We start from the raw sequence: 21,925 nt of genomic DNA on the forward strand, positions 1-21,925 counted from the left end.
CGGGGTCAAATAGCCCTTGTACATCCTGGAGGTATCTTTTGGATCATTGTCCTGTTGAAAAACGAATGGAATTCATAGCTCATAACCACCACGTAAACCATCAGTATTTACTACTGCAGGATTACCTATGCGTTTATAAATGTTTGTTGTAGGCTAATTAAAAATGTAATACTGTATATAGCCTTTTATGTATTATTTAAATTATGCACAATAGGCGGGTTTGCAACAAAACCGACAAGTGCTCAGCTTTAGGGCAATTGGCTAAGATTGTTGACAACATTCGTCTCCAATGTTTATTGAGAACATAAATACATTTGCAAAATGAGCACAGTCTCTGAAATGCATTGTTACAGTTGTTGGTTAGGAAGCTAGTAAATTTTTGTCATATTATCATAGACATGACATCAGTCAAAACTAGAGGTCGACCGATTATGATTTTTCAACGCCGATACCGATACCGATTATTGGAGGACCCAAAAAAAGCCGATACCGATTAATCGTCCGTTTTTTTAACATTTATTTTAATAATGACAATTACAACAATACTGAATGAACACTTATTTTAACTTAATATAATACATCAATAAAATCAATTTAGCCTCAAATAAATAATGAAACATGTTCAATTTGGTTTAAATAATGCAAAAACAAAGTTTTGAAGAAGAAAGTAAAAGTGCAATATGTGCCATGTAAAAAAGCTAACGTTTAAGTTCCTTGCTCAGAACATGAGAACATATGAAAGCTGGTGGTTCTTTTTAACATGAGGCTTCAATATTCCCAGGTAAGAAGTTTTAGGTTGTAGTTATAATAGAAATTATAGGACTATCTCTCTCTATACCATTTGTATTTCATATACCTTTGACTATTGGATGTTCTTATAGGCACTTTAGTATTGCCAGTGTAACAGTATAGCTTCCGTCCCTCTCCTCGCTCCTACCTGGGCTCGAACCAGGGACACATCGACAACAGCCACCCTCGAAGCAGCGTTACACATCGCTCCACAAAAGCCGCGGCCTTTGCAGAGCAAGGGGAACAACTACTCCAAGTCTCAGAGCGAGTGACGTCACCGAATGAAACGCTATTAGCGCGCACCCCGCTAACTAGCTAGCCATTTCACATCGGTTACACCAGCCTAATCTCGGGAGTTGATAGGCTTGAAGTCATAAACAGCTCAATGCTTGAAGCACAGCGAAGAGCTGCATGCAAACGCACTAAAGTGCTGTTTGTATGAATGCTTACGAGCCTGCTGCTGCCTAGCATCGCTCAGTCAGACTGCTCTATCAAATATCAAATCATAGACTTAATTATAACATAATAACACACATAAATACGAGCCTTTGGTCATTAATATGGTCGAATCCGGAAACTATCATTTCGAAAACAAAACGTTTATTCTTTCAGTGAAATACGGAACCGTTCCGTATTTTATCTAACGGGTGGCAACCCTAAGTCTAAATATTGCTGTTACATTGTACAACCTTCAATGTTATATCATAATTATGTACAATTCTGGCAAATTAATTATAGTCTTTGTTAGGAATAAATTAACTTCACACAGTTCGCAACGAGCCAGGCGGCCCAAACTGCTGCATATACCCTGACTGCTTGCACGGAACGCAAGAGAAGTGACACAATTTCCCTAATTATAAGAAATTCATGTTAGCAGGCAATATTAACTAAATATGCAGGTTTAAAAAATATATACTTTTGTATTGATTTTAAAGAAAGGCATTGATGTTTATGGTTAGGTTTGGTGCAACGACAGTGCTAAATCATCACCCGTTTGGCAAAGTAGGCTGTGATTCGATGAGAAATTAACAGGCACCGCATCGATTATATGCAACGCAGGACACGCTAGATAAACTAGTAATATCATCAACCATGTGTAGTTAACTAGCGACTCAGAAACCCGGATCCGGGAGCACCCCCACCAGTAAAAAAGCTGAATAGCATAGCTAGCATAGCGTCACAATTAAATAGTAACATCTAAATATCATTCAATCACAAGTCCAAGACACCAAATGAAAGATACAGATCTTGTGATTCAAGCCATCATCTCTGATTTATAAAATGTTTTACAGGGAAGACACAATGTGTAAATCTATTAGCTAACCACGTTAGCAAAAATCACCATTTTTCTTTGTCCACCATTTTTTTCTCAACACCAGTAGCTATCACCAATTCGGCCAAATAAAAAGATATTGATAGCCACTAACCGAGAAAAAACTACATCAGATTACAGTCTGATAACATATTTATGATTTAGGATAGGTTTTGTTAGAAAAATGTGCATATTTCAGGTATAAATCATAGTTTACAATTGCACCCACCATCACAACTCGACTAGAAAAAATACAGAGAGCAACGTGTATTACCTAATTACTAATCATAAAACATTTCTTAAAAATACACAGCGTACACTAATTGAAAGACACAGATCCTGTGAATCCAGACAATATTTCAGATTTTCTACGTGTCTTACAGCGAAAACACAATAAATCGTTATATTACCATAGCACATGTGCAAACATTACCCCAACATTTTTTTATTTTATTTTACCGTTATTTTACCAGGTAAGTTGACTGAGAACACGTTCTCATTTGCAGCAACGACCTGGGGAGTAGTTACAGGGGAGAGGAGGAGGATGAATGAGCCAATTGTAAACTGGGGATTATTAGGTGACCATGATGGTTTGAGGGCCAGATTGGGAATTTAGCCAGGACACCGGGGTTAACACCCCTACTCTTACGATAAGTGCCATGGGATCTTTAATGACCTCAGAGAGTCAGGACACCCGTTTAACGTCCCATCCGAAAGACGGCACCCTACACAGGGCAGTGTCCCCAATCACTGAATCATTGATTCACGGCAAAAAGAGCGATAGCATTATCACCACCAAAATGTATTAATTTTTTCACTAACCTTCTCAGAATTCTTCAGATGACACTCCTGTAACATCATATTACAACATACATATAGAGTTTGTTCGAAAATGTGCATATTTAGCCACCAAAATCGTGGTTAGACAATGAGAAAAGTAGCCAAGCTGGTCAGAAAATGTCGGGCGCCATATTAGACAGTGATCTAGTCTTATACATAAATACTCATAAACTTGACTAAAAAATACAGGGTGGACAGCGATTGATAGACAATTTAATTCTTAATGCAATCGCTGAATTACATTTTTTAAATTATCCTTACTTTTCAATACAGGTTGCGCCAAAGCGAAGCTACACCAAACAAAATGGCGGCATAAGCGTTTAACATTTTTCGACAGAAACACGATTTATCATCATAAATCGTTCTTACTATGAGCTGTTCTTCCATCAGAATCTTGGGCAATGAATCCTTTCTCCGGTCTAATCGTCTTTTGGTCGAAAGATGTCCTCTTGTCCCGTCGAAATGGCCACTAACGTTCACCATGCACTCAAAGTGCCCAGCTCCTCGAAGTGCGTCACACAGAAATGCCATAAAATCGCCCTAAACGGATATAAATTGCTATAAAACGGTTCAAATTAACTACCTTATGATGTTTTTAACCTGTCTAGGATCAGCGTGGCGCTAGCGGCACCCCCCCCCCCCCCCCCCACTGAAAAACCAGTGCCGCGAAATTCAAAAAAAATATTTTTTTTAAATATTTAACTTTCACACATTAAAGTCCAATACAGCTAATGAAAGACACAGATCTTGTGAATCCAGTCAACATTTCCGATTTTTAAAATGTTTTACAGGGAAGACACAATATGTAAAGATGTACATCTATTACCTAAAAACACATTAGCATAATCCACCATCTTTTATTTGTCCACCAACACCAGTAGCCATCACCAATTCGGCTAAACTAAGATATTTATAGCCCCTAACCAACAAAAAAACTCATTAGATGACAGTCTGATAACATATTTATGGTATGGGATAGGTTTTGTTAGAAAAAAGTGCATATTTCAGGTAGATGGCATAGTTTACAATTGCACCCACCATCACAAATGGACTAGAATAATTACAATGAGCAACGTGTTTACCTAACTACTAATCATCAAACATTTCGTAAAAATACACAGCATACACGAATCGAAAGACACAGATCCTGTGAATACAGACAATATTTCAGATTTTCTAAGTGTCTTACAGCGAAAACACAATAAATCGTTATATTAGCTTAGCACATAGCAATTAGCAGCCCAGCATTGATTCTAGCCAAAGTGAGCGATAAAAGTCAACATCGCCAAAAGATATTAATTTTTTCACTAACCTTCTCAGAATTCTTCCGATGACACTCCTGTAACATCACATTACAACATGCATATACAGTTTGATCGAAAATGTTTATATTTAGCCACCAAAATCATGGTTAGACAATGTGAAATGTAGACAAGCTGGTAAAGAAAAAGTCCTTGCGCCACTTAGACAGTGATCTACTCTTATACATAAATACTCATAAACGTGACTAAAAAATATAGGGTGGACAGGGATTGATAGACAATTTAATTCTTAATACAATTGCGTTATTACATTTTTTAATTTATCCTTACTTTTCAATACAGTTTGCGCCAAGCGAAGCTACGTCAAAAAACATGGCGTCCTAAGCCACTAAAATGTTTCGACAGAAACACGATTTATCATAATAAAAATGTCCTACCTTGAGCTGTTCTTCCATCAGTATCTTGGGCAAAGGATCCTTTCTTGGGAGAAATCGTCTTTTGGTGGAAAGCTGTCCTCTTGCCATGTGGAAATGTCAACTGCGTTCGGGATGAACTGAAAAGCGTGCCCAACTTTTCACATCGTTGCAAAAATAAATGTCCCAAAATCGCACTAAACGGATATAAATTGCTATAAAACGCTTTAAATTAACTACCTTATGATGTTTTTAACTCCTATAACGAGTGAAAAGATGACCGGAGAAATATAACAGGCTAAACTAACGCTTGGAACAGGTGCGCGCCGGTGTCCTCTAGGCTCATGACGCAGCTCCCAAAGAATGACTAGCTTCAGGGTTTTTTCATTTGTAGGGCCTGTGAACGCGCAATCGACCCCGTTGGAATCGTCATCACGTAAAGGCATCCAGGGGAAGACGTAAGAAGTGTCCGTATAGTCATAGCAACGACAGTGCCCTTTTAACTGACTTCAGAAGAGTGGCCAACATTTCTCAAATCTGACTCCATGTCAGGGAAATTGCTGTAGAATGGGCTCTGTTCCACTTAGAGACAAAATTTCAACTCCTATAGAAACTATAGACTGTTTTCTATCCAATAATAATAATAATATGCATATTGTACGATCAAGGATTTTGTGGGAAGCCGTTTAAAAAATTAGCCAAATTAGCATAAATAGTCTAAACAGCGCCCCCATCCCCAACAGGTTAACACCTATAATGAGTAAAAACATGACCGGAGAAATATTACTTGCTAAACAACAGCTTGGAAGGAGGCAAGTCCATCGTGCGTCAGGCGCAGAGACGAAAATAAATGTACTTCCGGTCATTGGTGTTTTATACAGGCCCTGATTGCGCAATCGACTCCAAAGCGTCACCACGTACTGACATCCAGAGGAAGACGTAGGCAGTGTTTGTTTCTCCATAGCATTTACAGGGACATTACAACTGACCTGGGAACAGGGGCCAAGATTTCTGAAATCTCACTCCCTGTCATGAAAAGTGCTGTAGAAGGAGTTCTGTTTCACCCAGAGACATAATTCCAACGGCTATAGAAACTAGAGAGTGTTTTCTATCCAATAATAATAATAATATGCATATTGTATGAGCAAGAATTGAGTTGGAAGCCGTTTAATCTGGAGACCGATTTATGCTAAGTCGAAACAGCACCCCCTATATTCGCAAGAAGTTAAGATTGATTGTTTTTTATAAGTTAAGTTTAATGCTAGCTAGCAACTTACCTTGGCTTCTTGCTGCGTAACAGGTAGTCAGCCTGCCACACAGGCTCCTCGTGGAGTGCAATGTAAGGCAGGTGGTTAGAGCGTTGGACTGGTAACCGGAAGGTTGCAAAAACGAATCCCCGAGCTGACAAGGTAAAAATCTGTCGTTCTGCCCCTGAACAAGGCAGTTAACCCACCGTTCCTAGGCCGTCATTGAAAATAAGAATGTGTTCTCAACTGACTTGCCTAGTTAAATAAAGGTGTAAAAAAATATATTGGTGTCCAAAAATACAGATTTCCGATTGTTATGAAAACTTGAAATCGGCCCTAATTAAATCGGCAATCCGATTAATCGGTCGACCTCTAGTCAACACCTCAAAACAAGGCATGGTATCAAGAACAAGATAAAATTAGCTCAAACGAGCCACCATGATTCCCAACATGGCAGCTTCTTGCCATTATTGCTAGCTATATAGCAATCCAGAATCACAACAACACATGGCCTTCTGGATCTTTGAAGTGTGCTCACCGTTTTCGTGAAGTTGTTCGCTAACCCATCTATTATTTACCAAATTTCGCTATGTCAATAATATTTAATTTCACAGACTATATCTCAATTTCCTCAGAGGAGGATGAAGTGACATCGTTATACCAGACTTCAAATAAAATCCCATTTTGTGACAGTCCCTGCCAAGATGATCCCCATTCAACACTCGTCAGGTTGTGCTTACTTCACTGAACTAGGCTCTGCTTTTCCACAGATACAGTAGCTTTGTTGGGGAAAACGCAGAAGTTTGTCAATGCAATCCCTGACCCAGAAAATCACATTGCATTCTACTCTGCCTTTACAAGCAGGGAGGGGTCGAGTGAATTGAACAATACCTTGGAAATGTATCTCAAAGATATGCAGTTTTATACCGTTTCCACCAATAAGCCTGTTATATGGATGTCCCCCTATACGGGTGAGAAGGTTTAAGCCTGGGTGATATTCGAATTTTAACGGCGCCACTGGCTCTTTTTTTTCCCCCGTTGATTAGTATTTTTCATTCCAACCCAAGGTCTCATCAGTCACAGTGCCTTCATGGGTAAATGTGAGTGATGGAAGAATGAGTGCATGGGGCTTGACTTAACAGACTGTCTCTTTCTCTCCCTCCCTCTCTCCCAAACAGACACACACAATATGTCCCTCTCTCTTTCTCTCCCTCCCTCTCACACACTTTACCTGGGTACGCTTCTCTGAGACATTGATGAAGCGATAATTTTTTTATTTTTTTTTAAATATCTGTGTCGGCCTCCTGCCTCTTCAGTTATACTCTGCTCAGTTAGGCAGCTACAGAATAACAGATTTTGGATTATCACCTCATTTTGGTGGCCAAGGCCTGGGTCTTGCATAGTTGTTTAAAAAAACGGCATGCTGCGCTAATACTAGGTTGTATAGGAATCGTATAACATTTTGGACTGCAGAAACTACCACAGAATGTGTTTCACTTTCATTTTTGCTACCCTCCTCAATATAATTTAGACTATACAGGGTTTCTTCTGGATCTTAAAGGGGTTTAGGTGGTAGGCGTGGCAGGGGGCATGGAAGGGGTGTGACAGGGGGTGCGGTCTGCCCGTCGGCTTGGTTGAATTTAAGAGAATATTTTAGAGGCCCCCATCTTTGCGCTGTAGAGAAATGTTTGCGTTTTTAAGCCAATTTCCTGCAATTATACGCATTACACAAAATCATTGTTTTTAGCTTTTATTTCGGTGAATGTTAGTTCTCAAAGATCATGTTATTTAAAAAAGATATAGGTCCACTATTTTTTGTACATACTCTGTCTGGTTTTAGTCGTTGAAGTGTACACTGAAAGCACTTTTCCATCCCGAAGAAAATACAAACCATACACTGTCCCGCCCAAGGATTTCAATGGCATAAAAAAATACTGCTATAGGAAAATCCCTCAAAATATCCTACAGCAGTGATCATGATGATGAAGATAATACTGTGTCGATCCAGTGCTTTGCATCCCAAAGTGCATAATTACAAGGTTCACTCACCTTATGGTTCACAGTCCATTTTGTGGACACTCCCCATGGTTATTACAGTTCATTCAAATGAGAAAGACTGATTAGGAATGAGTGTTTACGTCATTCTTTGTGTATCACCAACCTAGGCTCCCTTCAGATTCAGATCATCTTTAGAGATGATTAATGCGCCACTGAACTGGGTACATGTATTGTGTGCCCCAGTGAGTGGGCTTAGACGTTCACTCAAATCAATTAAAGTGCTGTGCTAATCACTCTTGTTTTACATGGACACCCAGGGGGCTAAGACTGAGGATTAGCATCACACTGTGGGTGTTTGGAGAGATGTAGTGCGGGAGGTAGCGTAGTGGTTGGAGCATTGGGCAAGAAATCGAAAGGTTGCTGGTTTGATTACCCGAGCCGTCAAGGTGAAAAACCTGCGGTGTGTCCTTGAGCAAGGCACTTAACCCTAATTTGCTCCAGGGGTGCCGTAGTACTATAGCTGACCCTGTAAAACAACACATTTCACTGCACCTATCCGGTATGTATATATAAAAAAGTTGTGATTATAGTTTAGATGGCATAGTCATCCTCTATTGGTACCATTAGACCAGGGGTGGGCAATTCCAGTCCTCGAGGGCCCTGATTAGTGTCACAGTTTTTCCCCAGCCCCAGCTAACACACCTGACTCCAATAATCACCTAATCATGATCTTCAGTTTAGAATGCAATTTTATTAATCAGCTGTGTTTGCTAGGGATGGAGAAAAAGTGTGACACCATTCAGGCCCTTGAGGACTGTAGTTGCCCACCCCTGCATTAGACAGTATCTCGTTAATCCCTAGATTAAATGTTCGTGCCCCCATGGAAATTGAATTAGCATAATACAAAAATATTTATGTTTAAGCAAGAGTTATCGTTTTGGGATGGGCTGCGTCTCAATCCACTGCATCCATCGGGCTCCCAAGTGGCGCAGTGGTCTAAGACACTGCATCTCAGCGCCAGAGTCGTCACTGCAGTACCTGGCTCGAATCCAGGCTGCATCACATTCGGGCTGTGATTGGGAGTCCCATAGGGTGGCGCACAATTGGCCCAGCGTCGTTCCGGTTTGACAGGGGTAGGCCGTCATTGTAAATAAGAATTTGTCCTTAACTGACTTGTCTTGTTAAATAAAGGTTACATTTAAAATAAAACATCTGCCAATGTTGGCCTTCCGCATCTGCGGTAGAAGGTGGCAGAGCTACAGCAGTGTTTGTCAGACAAGGAGACATCCCAAGAAAATGTCTGTAGCATCCAACTACAAACTAATATGACCCCTTTATGGAACGATGAGACTCTTACGGACACGATTGTCCTCTCCGTTTTACTCTACGATCCCCACAAGTGTCATGGAACTTGTCTGAAGTCGGTACCGCCAATCTGACAACCTCCAATCTGTCCAAACAGTTTGGGCTACACACTGATTTCACCCACCATCGAAAGGTGAGACTCTCACAGACACAATGGCCTACATGTCGGTTGTTTTGCTCTAGGACGCCCACATGCCTCACAAGACTCTTCTGAAGGTAGCCTGTTCTCAAAGTATATATGGAAGTACTTCCATATAAATCTGTCAATGATGGGCAGTGTATGAAAATCTCACCATTCATCAGTTCTGTTTCCTCTTTTCCTCTTAGGAACCCCTGAGGTTGCCCACTTGCTACTTTCTTGCAGGGTGTGCTGCAGGCAGGATATCCTGTTTAACACAGGCAAAGATATGGATGCAGTAGAAACCTATAGGAGCTTTTTGTTCGTAAGAGCCTACCAACTGGGCAAAACTGGTTGAATCAACATTGTTTCCATGTCATTTAAACCCCAAAATCTATGTAGTGACGTTGAATCAACGTGGAAACGAATTGGATTTGCAAAAAGCCCTCAAAGTAAAGGCATTCATTTTTAAGTCCAATGACATGGTGAATTTGTTCATTAATTTCATGTTGAATTCACGTTAGTCGACAACTCAACCAAATGTAAATCAAAACTAGACGTTGAACTGACTTCTGTGCCCAGTGGGTATCTATCTAATCAGTTGATGCTGCACACCCGTCCTAAGCAAAATGGGCTACCTCTGGGAAAACTCCAATGAAATATTTATTTTTTTCTTTCCTCTTTATCTCCACTCAAAGGCTGGGATAGAGAATATAGATGCTGCTGCGGTAAAACCCACCACTCAGGCTCGGAGGTGGTGAGATGCTAGCTGGCTCCCCCACGCTACCACAGATAGAGTTACGGAGACGGAGAGAAGTGGCGTGGGTGGGAAACCTAATCAGAGGCAAATGTGAGCTGCGCTGCCATTGATGGAGGAGGATTAGACGATTCTATTCACTGAGCCCGAGCTTGGATCCCATCCACGTCCATATCTCTCTCGCACTCTCTTTTTCTTTCTCTCCTTCCAGAGCTGCTCGTCATTAGTGCCTCCCGATACACAAGCGCACTCACATACACTCACTCATTCACTCCTCAGACCTACACATTCATACACCTCTCCTAGATGCCTCGTCATCAGGTCGAAGGAAAGGTTAGTCATCAGGCAAGTAATTCACTGGAATGTTTGCCTTTGTACAGGTGCTTCTAATCTATGCCTCCGTAAAACATTTTCCTTCGCCTCTGGAAATAGTGAGGTCGATACCCACAGGGGATCCCATCCATCTCAAAGATACAACAGGTTGTCCAAATACCTCCTCCGCCTTGTCACATCAAAGCAGTCTTAAGTCCTCTGGGAGACAGCAAAGGAAGATTTCCAGTACATGGAACAAACTGTGAAACGCGCCTGAGTGTTCGGATGAGATTTCTGAACATTTGTTTGTGTAGAAAACATTGCTTGGGCTTACACGATTACGTGAATACCATAGAGTTGGGTATCATCTCGCTCTCAAAAGAGAGCTGCGTTGCTGTGTTTTCCCATCACTGATTTATTATATTCCTTCAGATCTTTAGAAATCAAAAGGAGCAACCCCTGTCTCGAGTCAGGTGATATCAGACCCAGAGTAGGTGTCAGCCATCAGATGAATCAGAAGCACATTAAGTTCCGAGTTTAGCCCGGCCGAGAAGTAGCTTGGGCAGCCGCTTTATGGATCTCCACTGTCGTCTGGGCTTGATGTGCACAGCTGGTAATACACTCGTGTCCCCAGGTGACCCGGGTCTTACATAAAACATTCTCCACTCAGGCTGGAAAAGGGTTCGATTTCCTCCTTAACTAGATTTAATGGCGAGAAGGCTAACATTCCTAGGTATTAGCCACACTAGCATGGTGTTGGAAAATGGTGTTTCACAATGCAAGTAGCCATATTTTCCTCTTTTTTTTTTTGCCTTCTCGCCATGAAATCCAGCCTGAATGGAGAATGTTTTATGTACGAACCGTTCGCCAGGGGACTTGTGTGGATCAAGCCCAGACTATAGTGGAGATCCATCCATAAAGATCACTAGTAGCTGCCCAGGCTAGTACAGAAGTAGTGGATGGGGAACCCTACCGTACTGTTACAGTATCTAGTCTCCCACTGGCATTGAGTCCTACCTGTCTTATTATGTAATTATGTAATTTAACCCCCCTTGCTCTACTACCTCTTGGAGTCACACAGTAAGAGACACGGCTCTTTTGTTTACCACTGGGCCTAAGGGACTGTTTACATCCGCCTGAGGAATGGGAATTCATGCACCATATTCAAACCATGTCAGCTGGGTTTAGGGCTGGCAGAATAGGAGGGTGATAGCACAGCAAACGTCTGACCTCCATTGTGTGTCTGTTTCTAAAGCCCTACTATCACTATATCCCCCCCCCCCTGACTCCAAAACCCATTGGATCTCTTCTGGATTGGATCACTATGCTTTACCCTGAATATTACGACTGCATGTCGTCTACATTTCAGCCTTTATAATTGTTGTCACAGTAAGTCGGGCACAATTTGATGTCGTCATGAGTCAGATTATGGTGAGTGCAGGCATTTTAGGTCAGTGAACTCGCTTGCCGACAAGCCAGCAACAGTATACTTTTACTGCACAGGCTACTGCATACCTCATCAGTGCATCTATGCATGTTTGTTGTAATGCTTGATGACATATCATAGTGTTCGAGTAGTGAGTTATCCCCTAGATCTCTACATTTGGAAAACTGACAATGACACTTGCTGAACATGTCCTACATTTCAACTATAATTTGCGCTTTGGCTTATTATAAGCATGAATGAAATAAAACCCGATTATGCCTAATTATTGTATATATTTTTTAAACGATGTTGCTTTGGGATATTTAACCAGACATAACAATTCCAATGTGGATGTAAGCTTTTCAAACAGCTGCGGCACCATGTGCTGTGAGTTTACGATTTTGCGTTTACAAAACGTCTAACTCTTTTGGGGTTCAGTGGGAGGTCGGGGCAGACTGGTATCACTTCTGAGTGGTCAGTTTGAGGTTGTCACTACCACTGCCAACACTAGCTGCAGAATGTGTTACCTATGCCGTGAGGCTTTCCAGCTTTGAAGTGAAGTCTCTCTCTCACTCTTCGCTCACCCACCCGCCATCTTTGAGTGACCAAAAAAACAACTATTGTTACACAAGGGTTTTTGCATCCTAAAATTAAACTCCAACTCAGTATTAAGTACAGAGCAGACCAGTGCAATGTTATTAGCTCAAAATGAAGACGAGAATCTCATACAAGGCCCTCCAATACCTGCCTGTCTCTGTGTGGATTGCCAAAAGAGGCTATTATTCGTCACACAAAGTAATAAATTAGGAACTGTCACATAGTTGGGACAGGTGGCCCTGTGTCTCATTCGCTTAACAACACTGTTAGTGAGGTAAAGGTCGCAGGCCAGTTTCTCTCCATTAGCGTGAGAGAGTCTCCTCGGGCTAATCCCATTAGCAAATCAGCTAGCAGCTGACATGGGTGTACACATGCTAATTGGAATTAATTGTGTGAACATAATAGTAATCTCACCTTTGTTCATTGCTTGCTTCCTCTTCTCCACACAGCATGAGGTTCAATGAAGCACAGGGATAATAGTAACACTTGACTCAGATTTTCAGTCAAATCATGTCGACTGTAGGTAGCTAGTAGCAACCCGTGTGGCAGATAATGGCAGCGTTCATTTGGAGTGACAGGCGTAAACTGTTATGACAGTTAACGCCTGCCGCACCAATGTGTCGGAGGAAACAACGTACAACTGGCTACCGAAGTCAGCATGCATGCAGCCGGCCCGCCACAAGGAGTCGCTAGCGTACGATGGGACAAGGACATCCCGACCGGCTAAAACCCTCCCCTAATCCGGATGACGCTGGGCCAATTATGCGCCGTCTCATGGGTCTCCAGGTTGCGGCCGGCTGTGACACAGCCTGGGATCGAGTGTCTTAGACTGCTGCGCTACTCGGGCGGCACTTAAATTACCCATTTACGTATTGATCAACACCCAGGTTAACCATCCAACCATTTCATGCGGATGAATTACCTGATGCATGGAAAAAGTCACGACCGGGCTGATGGAAACAGGAAATGCCGCTACAAATGAATAAATGCTGACAGACAATTTGTCCGTTTGACATGGTGGGATATTTTTGTGTCTGTAAAATGAATTATGCCAGATATGGCAGTGGAAACACCTTTATGCACAAATATTTATATAATAACCGTTATATCGAAGTAAACTTGGAGTCACGCAATGACTCAGGAAAGCACAAGGTGGTGAAAGTGAACTGTGATTGGCTTGATGTTCCTTTCCAATAAATATTGAGGGTCTTATTCTGGTGACATGATGATCATGGCTCAGCTGCCGTTTGACAAATAAAATAATCTTGCCCTTATCCATAATAATCTCATCATGTACAGTTGAAGTCAGAAGTTTACATACACCTTAGCCAAATACATTTAAACTCAGTGTTTCACAATTCCTGACATTTAGTCCTAGTAAGAATTCTCTATCTTAGGTCAGTTAGGATCACTACTTTATTTTAAGAATGTGAAATGTCAGAATAATAGTAGAGAGAATGATTTATTTCATTTTTATTTCTTTCATTTGTCATTATGGTGTATTGTGTGTAGTTTGATGGGGGGGGGGGCATCTAATCAATTTAGAATAAGGCTGTAGCGTAAAATAAATTGGAAAATGTCAACGTGTCGGAATTCTAACCGAATGCACTGTATATTGCAGCCTATTAGAGGATCTGGAGGCAATGGCTTGTTGGAGTTGTGGCCTTGGGTTAGCTTTCTTTTTGCCACCCATGGCCGAAAGTGTCATGCCAGTTCATGTGCTATGTTGTACTCTGTCAATGAAGTTTAAGCTTGTACACTGCCAGTACTGCAGTCTTAATGAGACTGACATAAGTGCATGTGATACTAAAGAGCTCCATTGTTAAGACAGTCACCATTTCATTACAATATGATTTGCCAAATGTATTTTATTAGCCATACATTTTATGTAAACATATACTGCATTTCTTACAAATACAATCAAATGTAATACATTTCACAAAACATTTCCAAATGTATTTTAACATTTATTTTCAAAATATATTGATAAATACATGTGAAAATATTGTTTAATTTATTTCAGAATGTATTTTGAAATATATTAAATACTTCTCCCAATGCATTTAACATATATTGTGAGTTTCATGTTACATACATTTCTATATACATTCTGTAATATATGTTGGAATGTATTTAAAATGTTTTTGAAATACCTTATTTGGCCAATTTCTTTTTATATTTCACGTGTATCCTAAAAAAAAGAGTATATAAAAAATATATATTTTAAGATTCATTTTTTTCTCCATAAGATTACTACTTTTAAGCTGCTGCTGCTTGCTATGCAGGCCAGCCCCTCTACCCTGATGTGTACTGTAGGTAGCTAGCTAATGTGATTACACAGAAGGTATCTGTAACAGGCTGACCAAACCGGCTCTGTCTACCCCACCAGACACATTCATGACACGCAGGTTAAAATACCAAAATCAACCGTGAACCAACTACATTAATAACATTCCTATCTAATTTGTCCAGGGAGGTAAACATTGGGTTGTTTTACCTGAAATGCATATGGTCCTTTTTTTAGCTGGATCATTTTGAGTCATACAAAATTGTGTGTTCCCTACTCCGACAATTAATCTACAGATAAAAAGGGGAAACCTAGTTACTTTTTTGTTAATTTTCTTAATCTCTCCTCGTTCATCTTTCTTTTTCTGTAGATTTGATATGGCGGTTGGCAACCAACTTTAAGGTGCAACTGGAGTGGACTGAACTGGAGTGAAATGTGGACCTCGTTCATCTTGCAGTCACCCACGAGGGTATATGTTCGTAAAAACCAATCAGTAGATGGGAGAGGCGAGACTTGCATCGCATCAAGCTCTAAAATGGAAAAACGTCTGTAATTTTCTTTTGCAAAACTCGCAACGCGGCCAGTTTGGTCAGCGTGTAAGTCATCTTCTGATGAGCAAACCCACTGACCTGGTTAATGGATTTCCCCCTTTATCAGAATGTGAGGGGATATTGACAGTGGTCGATTCAATGTCAAATTGAACTGTCAGAAAAGGGAAACCAGAGGTCTTTCTTAGATTCACTTTTCAACCCTGGGGGGAAACCAATGGGGGAAACGTGAGCAATGTGTCAAAATATTTTTTACTAATGACTATTTTCTGGAAAGGACAAGGATGTACGCGCCAATCAGATGCGAACACGTCCTAATTTCAACACAATTGAATGTCAAGACAAAGACAATGAAGTAGGTTTTCCATGGAACACGTGTTAGTTTGCCACTCAGATCTTCATAAAAGCAAGAATAATTGGGTGAAAGAGAAGCCCGAAGCGACCTCCTCTCTTAAAACACAGCCCATCCTTTGAATAATAGATGGCCCATCTTTGCTAAAAAAGTGCCTGTCAACGATTCCCTCCCTTCCTTAGCGTGTCTTTATTAGCATTTTTGTCCATTTCTGCCTGTGATAAAAACCCTGCATTGCAGCAAAGGAAAGCCCCTTGTCTTTCTTTTTCCATCTCATTCCAGGGCGCTTTAAGCCTCTGAGAAGCATTGCTCTACGCTGTCATCATTTGTGAGAAATGAACAACCCCGCTGCAGGTCAAATAGCTGTGGGAAGAGTACCCCACTCCATGCTCTATCAAGCTCATGCCCCCAATTTGCCACATAGAGAGGGCATCGAGTGGGTTGGAGGAGAGGCAATCTTGGAGAATGTTGTCGCAGTATTCTTGTCCTCAGCAGTGTGTCTCAGTAATATGACGTCCGCGGAAAGCGTGGTGCTTGACCCTTTCACTTCACGAAAGCGTGGTGCTTGACGCTTTCACCTCACGAAAGCGTGGTGCTTGACCCTTTCACCGCATGACTTTGCTTCTGCCTCATGTCAGTTTGACTCCTAACAAAATAACATCAGTGGCTATGTTGTCCTCACATTGAACCGAAGGGTTCTTTTGGATTTTTTTGCTTCGTAATCTGAACAGCTTTCGTCTGTTTTTTTATAGCTTTGTTATGTGTTTAGATTTGACCTGCACAATACATTTTTACTTCAACATGTCCATAGTAAAAGTACATTTCTACAGTTACTATAAGGTTTCATCCACCGCTAGTGAAGATGCAATAGCTTTTTGTTTTCTAGATCAGTGGATAGCTTTGCTGAACACACATAATTAAATAGAACGGTATTATTTTGTATCTCTTTGGCTGAACCCCTATGGATATGATATATCATTTACTACTGTACAATTTAGAGGGTGAAGGTGGTCCTCAGGGGGTTGTGTTGTAAACGTTTCTGTACTGTACTTATGGGGGGGAACATGATGTTGCGTTACCAACTATGCCAGTGCTGAGCTGTGACAATAGGGCTTCACGCTGTGTCTGTTTCCTCCATGTTGTTTCAGATCTCGTCATCAAAGTCGCCAAGGATAAATTTGGAGCCATTCAGTCGGAGTATCAGAAGGTAAGTGTGTGTTTCTGTTTTATGTTCGCCTGTGGTTGTTTATACGTTGTTATGATTTCACATTAGTGTCACAGTTTTTCTTATAATACGGAAATGACGCATATTTCAGATGTTGCGAAATTGGCACCGCCCTTTCTGTTCTAAAGCAATGTGTTAATTGCTTGTGGAAGCCAAGGTAGGGCCGTCCTTTGTTAGTACACTGGAAAAACAGGAATTGCCTCTGGCACTGTGTATGAAAACAAACAGAGGGAGAAATCAGTTGTGTTTTTGTCTAATAAAGAGCTTTAATTAACAACTTGTTTTCTTTGAAGATCTAGGTTTCTCCTGAATCTTCAGAAGAAAAGTGTTAGAAAGTTTCCAGACAGAGCTTTAATGATTTATTTATTAATCAGGATTAAACTGTTTTGAAGCCCCCACAGTCAATGGCGTGCCAAAACGTTGAAACGACTTCAAAGATGGAGTGTACAATATATTGAAGTCTATCGGTGCTCTTTGTCTGTGTGCAAATGTCTGGATATGCATGTCAATTTTAAGTTTGATTTTCTGCTTCATGATTTGGTTTGTATGGCTTTGCCCTTTCTTTGACTCTGTGTTGGCTTTGTCTTCTGCATGCCTTCTTCATCTGACTTGGCAACCCTCAGCCAGAGAACATTGTTCTGACGCTCCAGGTAAAGTCTGCACACTACCTAGCTTCCTTTACCTTCATTCACCTGTATGGGCCATGTCCTTCCCCACCTACCCCTCACCCATCTAGTATCCCTTTAGCTCTCCCATCTGTTGAACTGACCCAGCGGGCAAAACTGGTTGCAATGACGTCAGACTTTGCAACGGATAACGTCAGGTTGTACACTTGTGGCAAAATGACATTTTGTTCACACGTCTTTTTTAGCATACTAGACTAATACCTCTTTAACTGATTGTGATGTGGTTATCTGGCATCTCTTCAACCAGAAAAACAGATTTAAATTCGAAAATGAAGTCATTACTTGGCACTTCCCATGACAAATTTTGCCAGCTGGGCTGGGGGTCTTGGAAACTACCTTTGGTTATGTTCATAATTGGAAATCCATTCAAAGTTATATGACAGTCACTGTATACCCAATGGGTTTATATGGGTTTGTACTATACCATGTTAAGTGCCTTCATTAATATGATCATGCCAGTTGTACAATAACAGGCACAATTCATATCTGTGTACGAGCAATTTCCTAAAGGGTCAGATTTGTTTCGGACCAGGGATTTCGATGGCAACCATTCAGTCAGGCCGTGTAGTTTCCTGAATCCTCCGCAGTGTGTTTTTCCCTCGTCTCTCCCAGACAGCCAGTCAAACCATTGCCATGCCGAGCCTCACTTGAGCCCTAGATGTGCTGATGTGGCCAGAACTCCAGTTAATTCCTAAGACACTGACCCCCCTCCACCCCATATTCAGTACAGTCCTAGTCCATAAAGACCCTCATATATCACATTCCCATGCGTTAGGCGAACCTGCTGGAGACTGGAGAGGTTAGGTGACGCTTATCATCATATCTCATACCATTATGTCAAGGGCAGTCTTTAGGGCGCCGTTTTAACCATGTAAAGGGTTGTTGTTAAGGATCGTACAGAGATGACAGTTTACTGCTACCATTACCATCCTGTGATACACTCTCTCGCAATCTGACAGTTATTCTGGCAGGAACATTTGTCTAAGTCACTTTTTCTCTCCTTGTTATGCACTGAGAGAATGGCTGTGTGTGGGTTTTCATCCCTAATTGGACAAATGCCAGTAGCAAGCGAGTAGCGGACGGCCCACCTGGGATCTTAACCTTGAAAATGAATCAGATCACATAGCGTTGAGTTACACAAAGTGCCCTTGCCAGTTGCCACCCAGTTCAAACAGCCGTGGGAAGCATGACAGAAAAATCCATCTAAATGCGACTGTAGTGGACGTGCAGAACCCTCAACAAAGACAAACAAAACCGTCCATGGGCAAATGATGAGGTCAGAGCTGGTCAGACGTGGCTGCTTCGTTCATTATAGTAAAAGTCACACATTCCCTCCAGCTCTGAGATTTACCACGTCTGATAATGTGGAGAAAAAGAAGCCAGGGCGAAGGGGGCTTTAGGTAAGACAGGATTTTTCTTTATCCATAGCCTCCAGGAACTACCTGACTGATACCCAGTGAGCCTTACTCAGCCAAATAGTGGCTTTGGAAGTTGGATTAACTGAGCAGCTGGAGATTTAGAAACTGTCCCCAAAGATTTCGAAATTAGCAGAAGAGGAAAGGAGAAGAGGTGGAAAAAGTTCCGAATAGATTTGAGCCCAAGCGCTAAATGGCAAAGCAGCAAGCAACTGCCACTAAAAATACAACTTTTCATTTAGAAAACAGCCAATGTGGCATTTGATATGAGTCAGAAAAACATTTATTCTACTTTCAAAATTGACTACAAAATGTAATTAGGATCATTTTGGAATTTTGTGAAACTTGTGGCCGTGACTGCATCACAGTGTAAATGAAGGTTGGGTTTGTTTCAACCCTGCCCACATGCCCACATCTGGCAGCATACAAGTCATTATAAATTCAGGGTGCAACTACACGCGACCCAATCGTAATGCTCGTGGTCAATTTGGGTTGACTTTGGATATCCCTATGGGGCTAGTTAGGGACCATCGGTAAATTACACAATGTACATGGGACAATATGTTCACCCAGGGGTACCCAAACTTTTTTGGATCAGCGACCCATTTAGATTAAAAAATAAATAAATGCGGTCCACCATGTAAAAAAAAAAGGGATGTAATCAAAGCCGAATGTTTACTTTTTTAATTGGGGCTATGACAGTCTATTACAAATCAGTCTGACAGTACTTTTGACAGAATTTCAATCTGAAGGAAGTATGGTTTGAAGTGACTGAAATGCATCAGAAAGTTATTGGGAATTTCAGAAGATCATCAGGCAATAATTTGTTATTATATTCTGTGTAGAAAAGAACATCATAATTGACGATGTTCTTTTCCCACCAGTCTGATTTTAGTGCCTGGTCTTGTTCACTCTGGTCTAATGAGTCCTGTGCGGCTTGAGGGAAACAGAAGACACATACGTGTTGCTGAGATTGCTATCTTTCAGTGACGGGGTCGTAATATTTTTTGGGGGGCTTAAACCGTTCAAAGAATAGAGCCACATTTGTAGGAAGAAAACAGAAACCAATCTGTTCATTATAACCGCATCTAGTGGCTAATGGAGGTTACTGACGCGACACCGGTTCTATCAAACAAGTGCAATTGCTTATTTTTTTCTCGCAACTCCATTTTCAAGTCAGGTGTAAACCACCTGGCGAATTTGCCTATATGGGTAGGGTTCAATTGAAATGTTTATTACAGAAGAAAGAATGACACAAGTATTAATTTTCACAAAGTCTGCTGCATCAGTTTGTATGATGGCAATTTGCATATACTCCAGAATGTTATGAAGAGTGATCAGATGAATTGCAATTAATTGCAATGTCCCTCTTTGCCATGCAAATGAACTGAATCCCAAAATACCCATTTCCACTACATTTCAGCCCTGTCACAAAAGGACCAGCTGACATCATGTCAGTGATTCTCTCGTTAACACAGGTGTGAGTGTTGACGAGGACAAAGCTGGAGATCACTCTGTCATGGTGATTGAGTTTGAATAACAGACTGGAAGCTTCAAAAGGAGGGTGGTGCTTGGAATCATTGTTCTTCCTCTGTCATCCATGGTTACCTGCAAGGAAACACGTGCCGTCATCATTGCTTTGCACAAAAAGGGCTTCGCAGGCAAGGATAAGATTGCACCTAAATCAACCATTTATCGGATCATCAAGAACTTCAAGGAGAGCGGTTCAATTGTTGTGAAGAATGCTTAAGGGCGCCCAAGAAAGTCCAGCAAGCGCCAGGACCATCTCCTAAAGTTGATTCAGCTGCGGGATCGGGGCACCACCAGTACAGAGCTTGCTCAGGAATGGCAGCAGGCAGGTGTGAGTGCATCTGCACGCACAGTGAGGCAAAGACTTTTGGAGGATGGCCTGGTGTCAAGAAGGGCAGCAAAGAAGCCACTTCTCTCTAGGAAAAACATCAGTGACAGACTGATATTCTGCAAAAGGTCATTTTCTCTGATTGTTTGGGGCATCCGGAAAAAAGCTTGTCCAGAGAAGACAAGGTGAGCGCTACCATCAGTCCTGTGTCATGCCAACAGTAAAGCATCCTGAGACCATTCATGTGTGGGGTTGCTTCTCAGCCAAGGGAGTGGGCTCACTCACAATTTTGCCTAAGAAACACAGCCATGAATAAAAAATGGTACCAACACATCCTCCGAGAGCAACTTCTTCCAACCATCTAGGAACCGTTTGGTGACGAACAATGCCTTTTCCAGCATGATGGAGCACCAAAAGTGATAACTAAGTGGCTCGGGGAACAAAACATCAATATTTTGGGTCCATGTCCAGGAAACTCCCCAGACCTTAATCCCATTGAGAACAAATTCTGACAAACTCCAAGCATTGATTATGCAAGAATGGGCTGCCATCAGTCAGGATGTGGCCCAGAAGTTAATTAACAGCATTGCATAGGTCTTGAAAAAGAAGGGTCAACAGTGAAAATATTGACTCTTTGCATCAACGTCATGTAATTGTCAATAAAAGCCTTTGACACTTATGAAATGCTTGTAATTATACTTCAGTATTCAATAGTAACATCTGACAAAAATATCTAAAGACACTGAAGCAGCAAACGTTGAGGAAATTATTATTTGTGTCATTCTCAAAACCTCTGGCCACGACTGCACACAACAGTTCACCTGACACAAGACTGAGTCCAAACATTACACTGTTTATTTTACACGTAAAATTTGTACTTTCACCGCATTTGTTGATAACAACATCTAAAAATAGATTTTACATTCTGTAACATGATAAGATTTTTCATGTCAAATGTGGGGTAGATGCAAGATAAGACAAAACAATTACAAGGGTTTGAGTGTGAGGACTAACTGGTGTCTCCAAGTGGCCATACACCTCTCCAAAGCTTGCACAGTTCGTAAGCAATTTCAATGCACTTTTATGACTCAAAGAAGTGTCTCCAACTATGAGGTACT

At 41.3% G+C, this 21,925-nt stretch overlaps 1 protein-coding gene across 18 annotated transcripts in view; it reads left to right on the forward strand.

Annotated features, from left to right (window-relative positions):
* Positions 1-21,925, forward strand: part of LOC129827983 (prominin-1-A-like) — a 115,859-nt gene that overhangs the window by 20,845 nt on the left and 73,089 nt on the right. For 13 of the 18 annotated variants that reach the window (XM_055889338.1, XM_055889344.1, XM_055889345.1 and 10 more), the window contains exons 2-3: positions 16,772-16,830; positions 17,472-17,498. In XM_055889338.1, the coding sequence (XP_055745313.1) occupies positions 16,772-16,830; positions 17,472-17,498 (86 nt within the window). The remainder of the gene's footprint in view (positions 1-16,771; positions 16,831-17,471; positions 17,499-21,925) is intronic. The other 5 variants (XM_055889342.1, XM_055889350.1, XM_055889346.1 and 2 more) reach the window with 1 other exon arrangement.

The sequence above is a fragment of the Salvelinus fontinalis genome, chromosome 29, assembly GCF_029448725.1.
Source record: "Salvelinus fontinalis isolate EN_2023a chromosome 29, ASM2944872v1, whole genome shotgun sequence".
Classification (NCBI taxonomy): Eukaryota; Metazoa; Chordata; class Actinopteri; order Salmoniformes; family Salmonidae; genus Salvelinus; species Salvelinus fontinalis.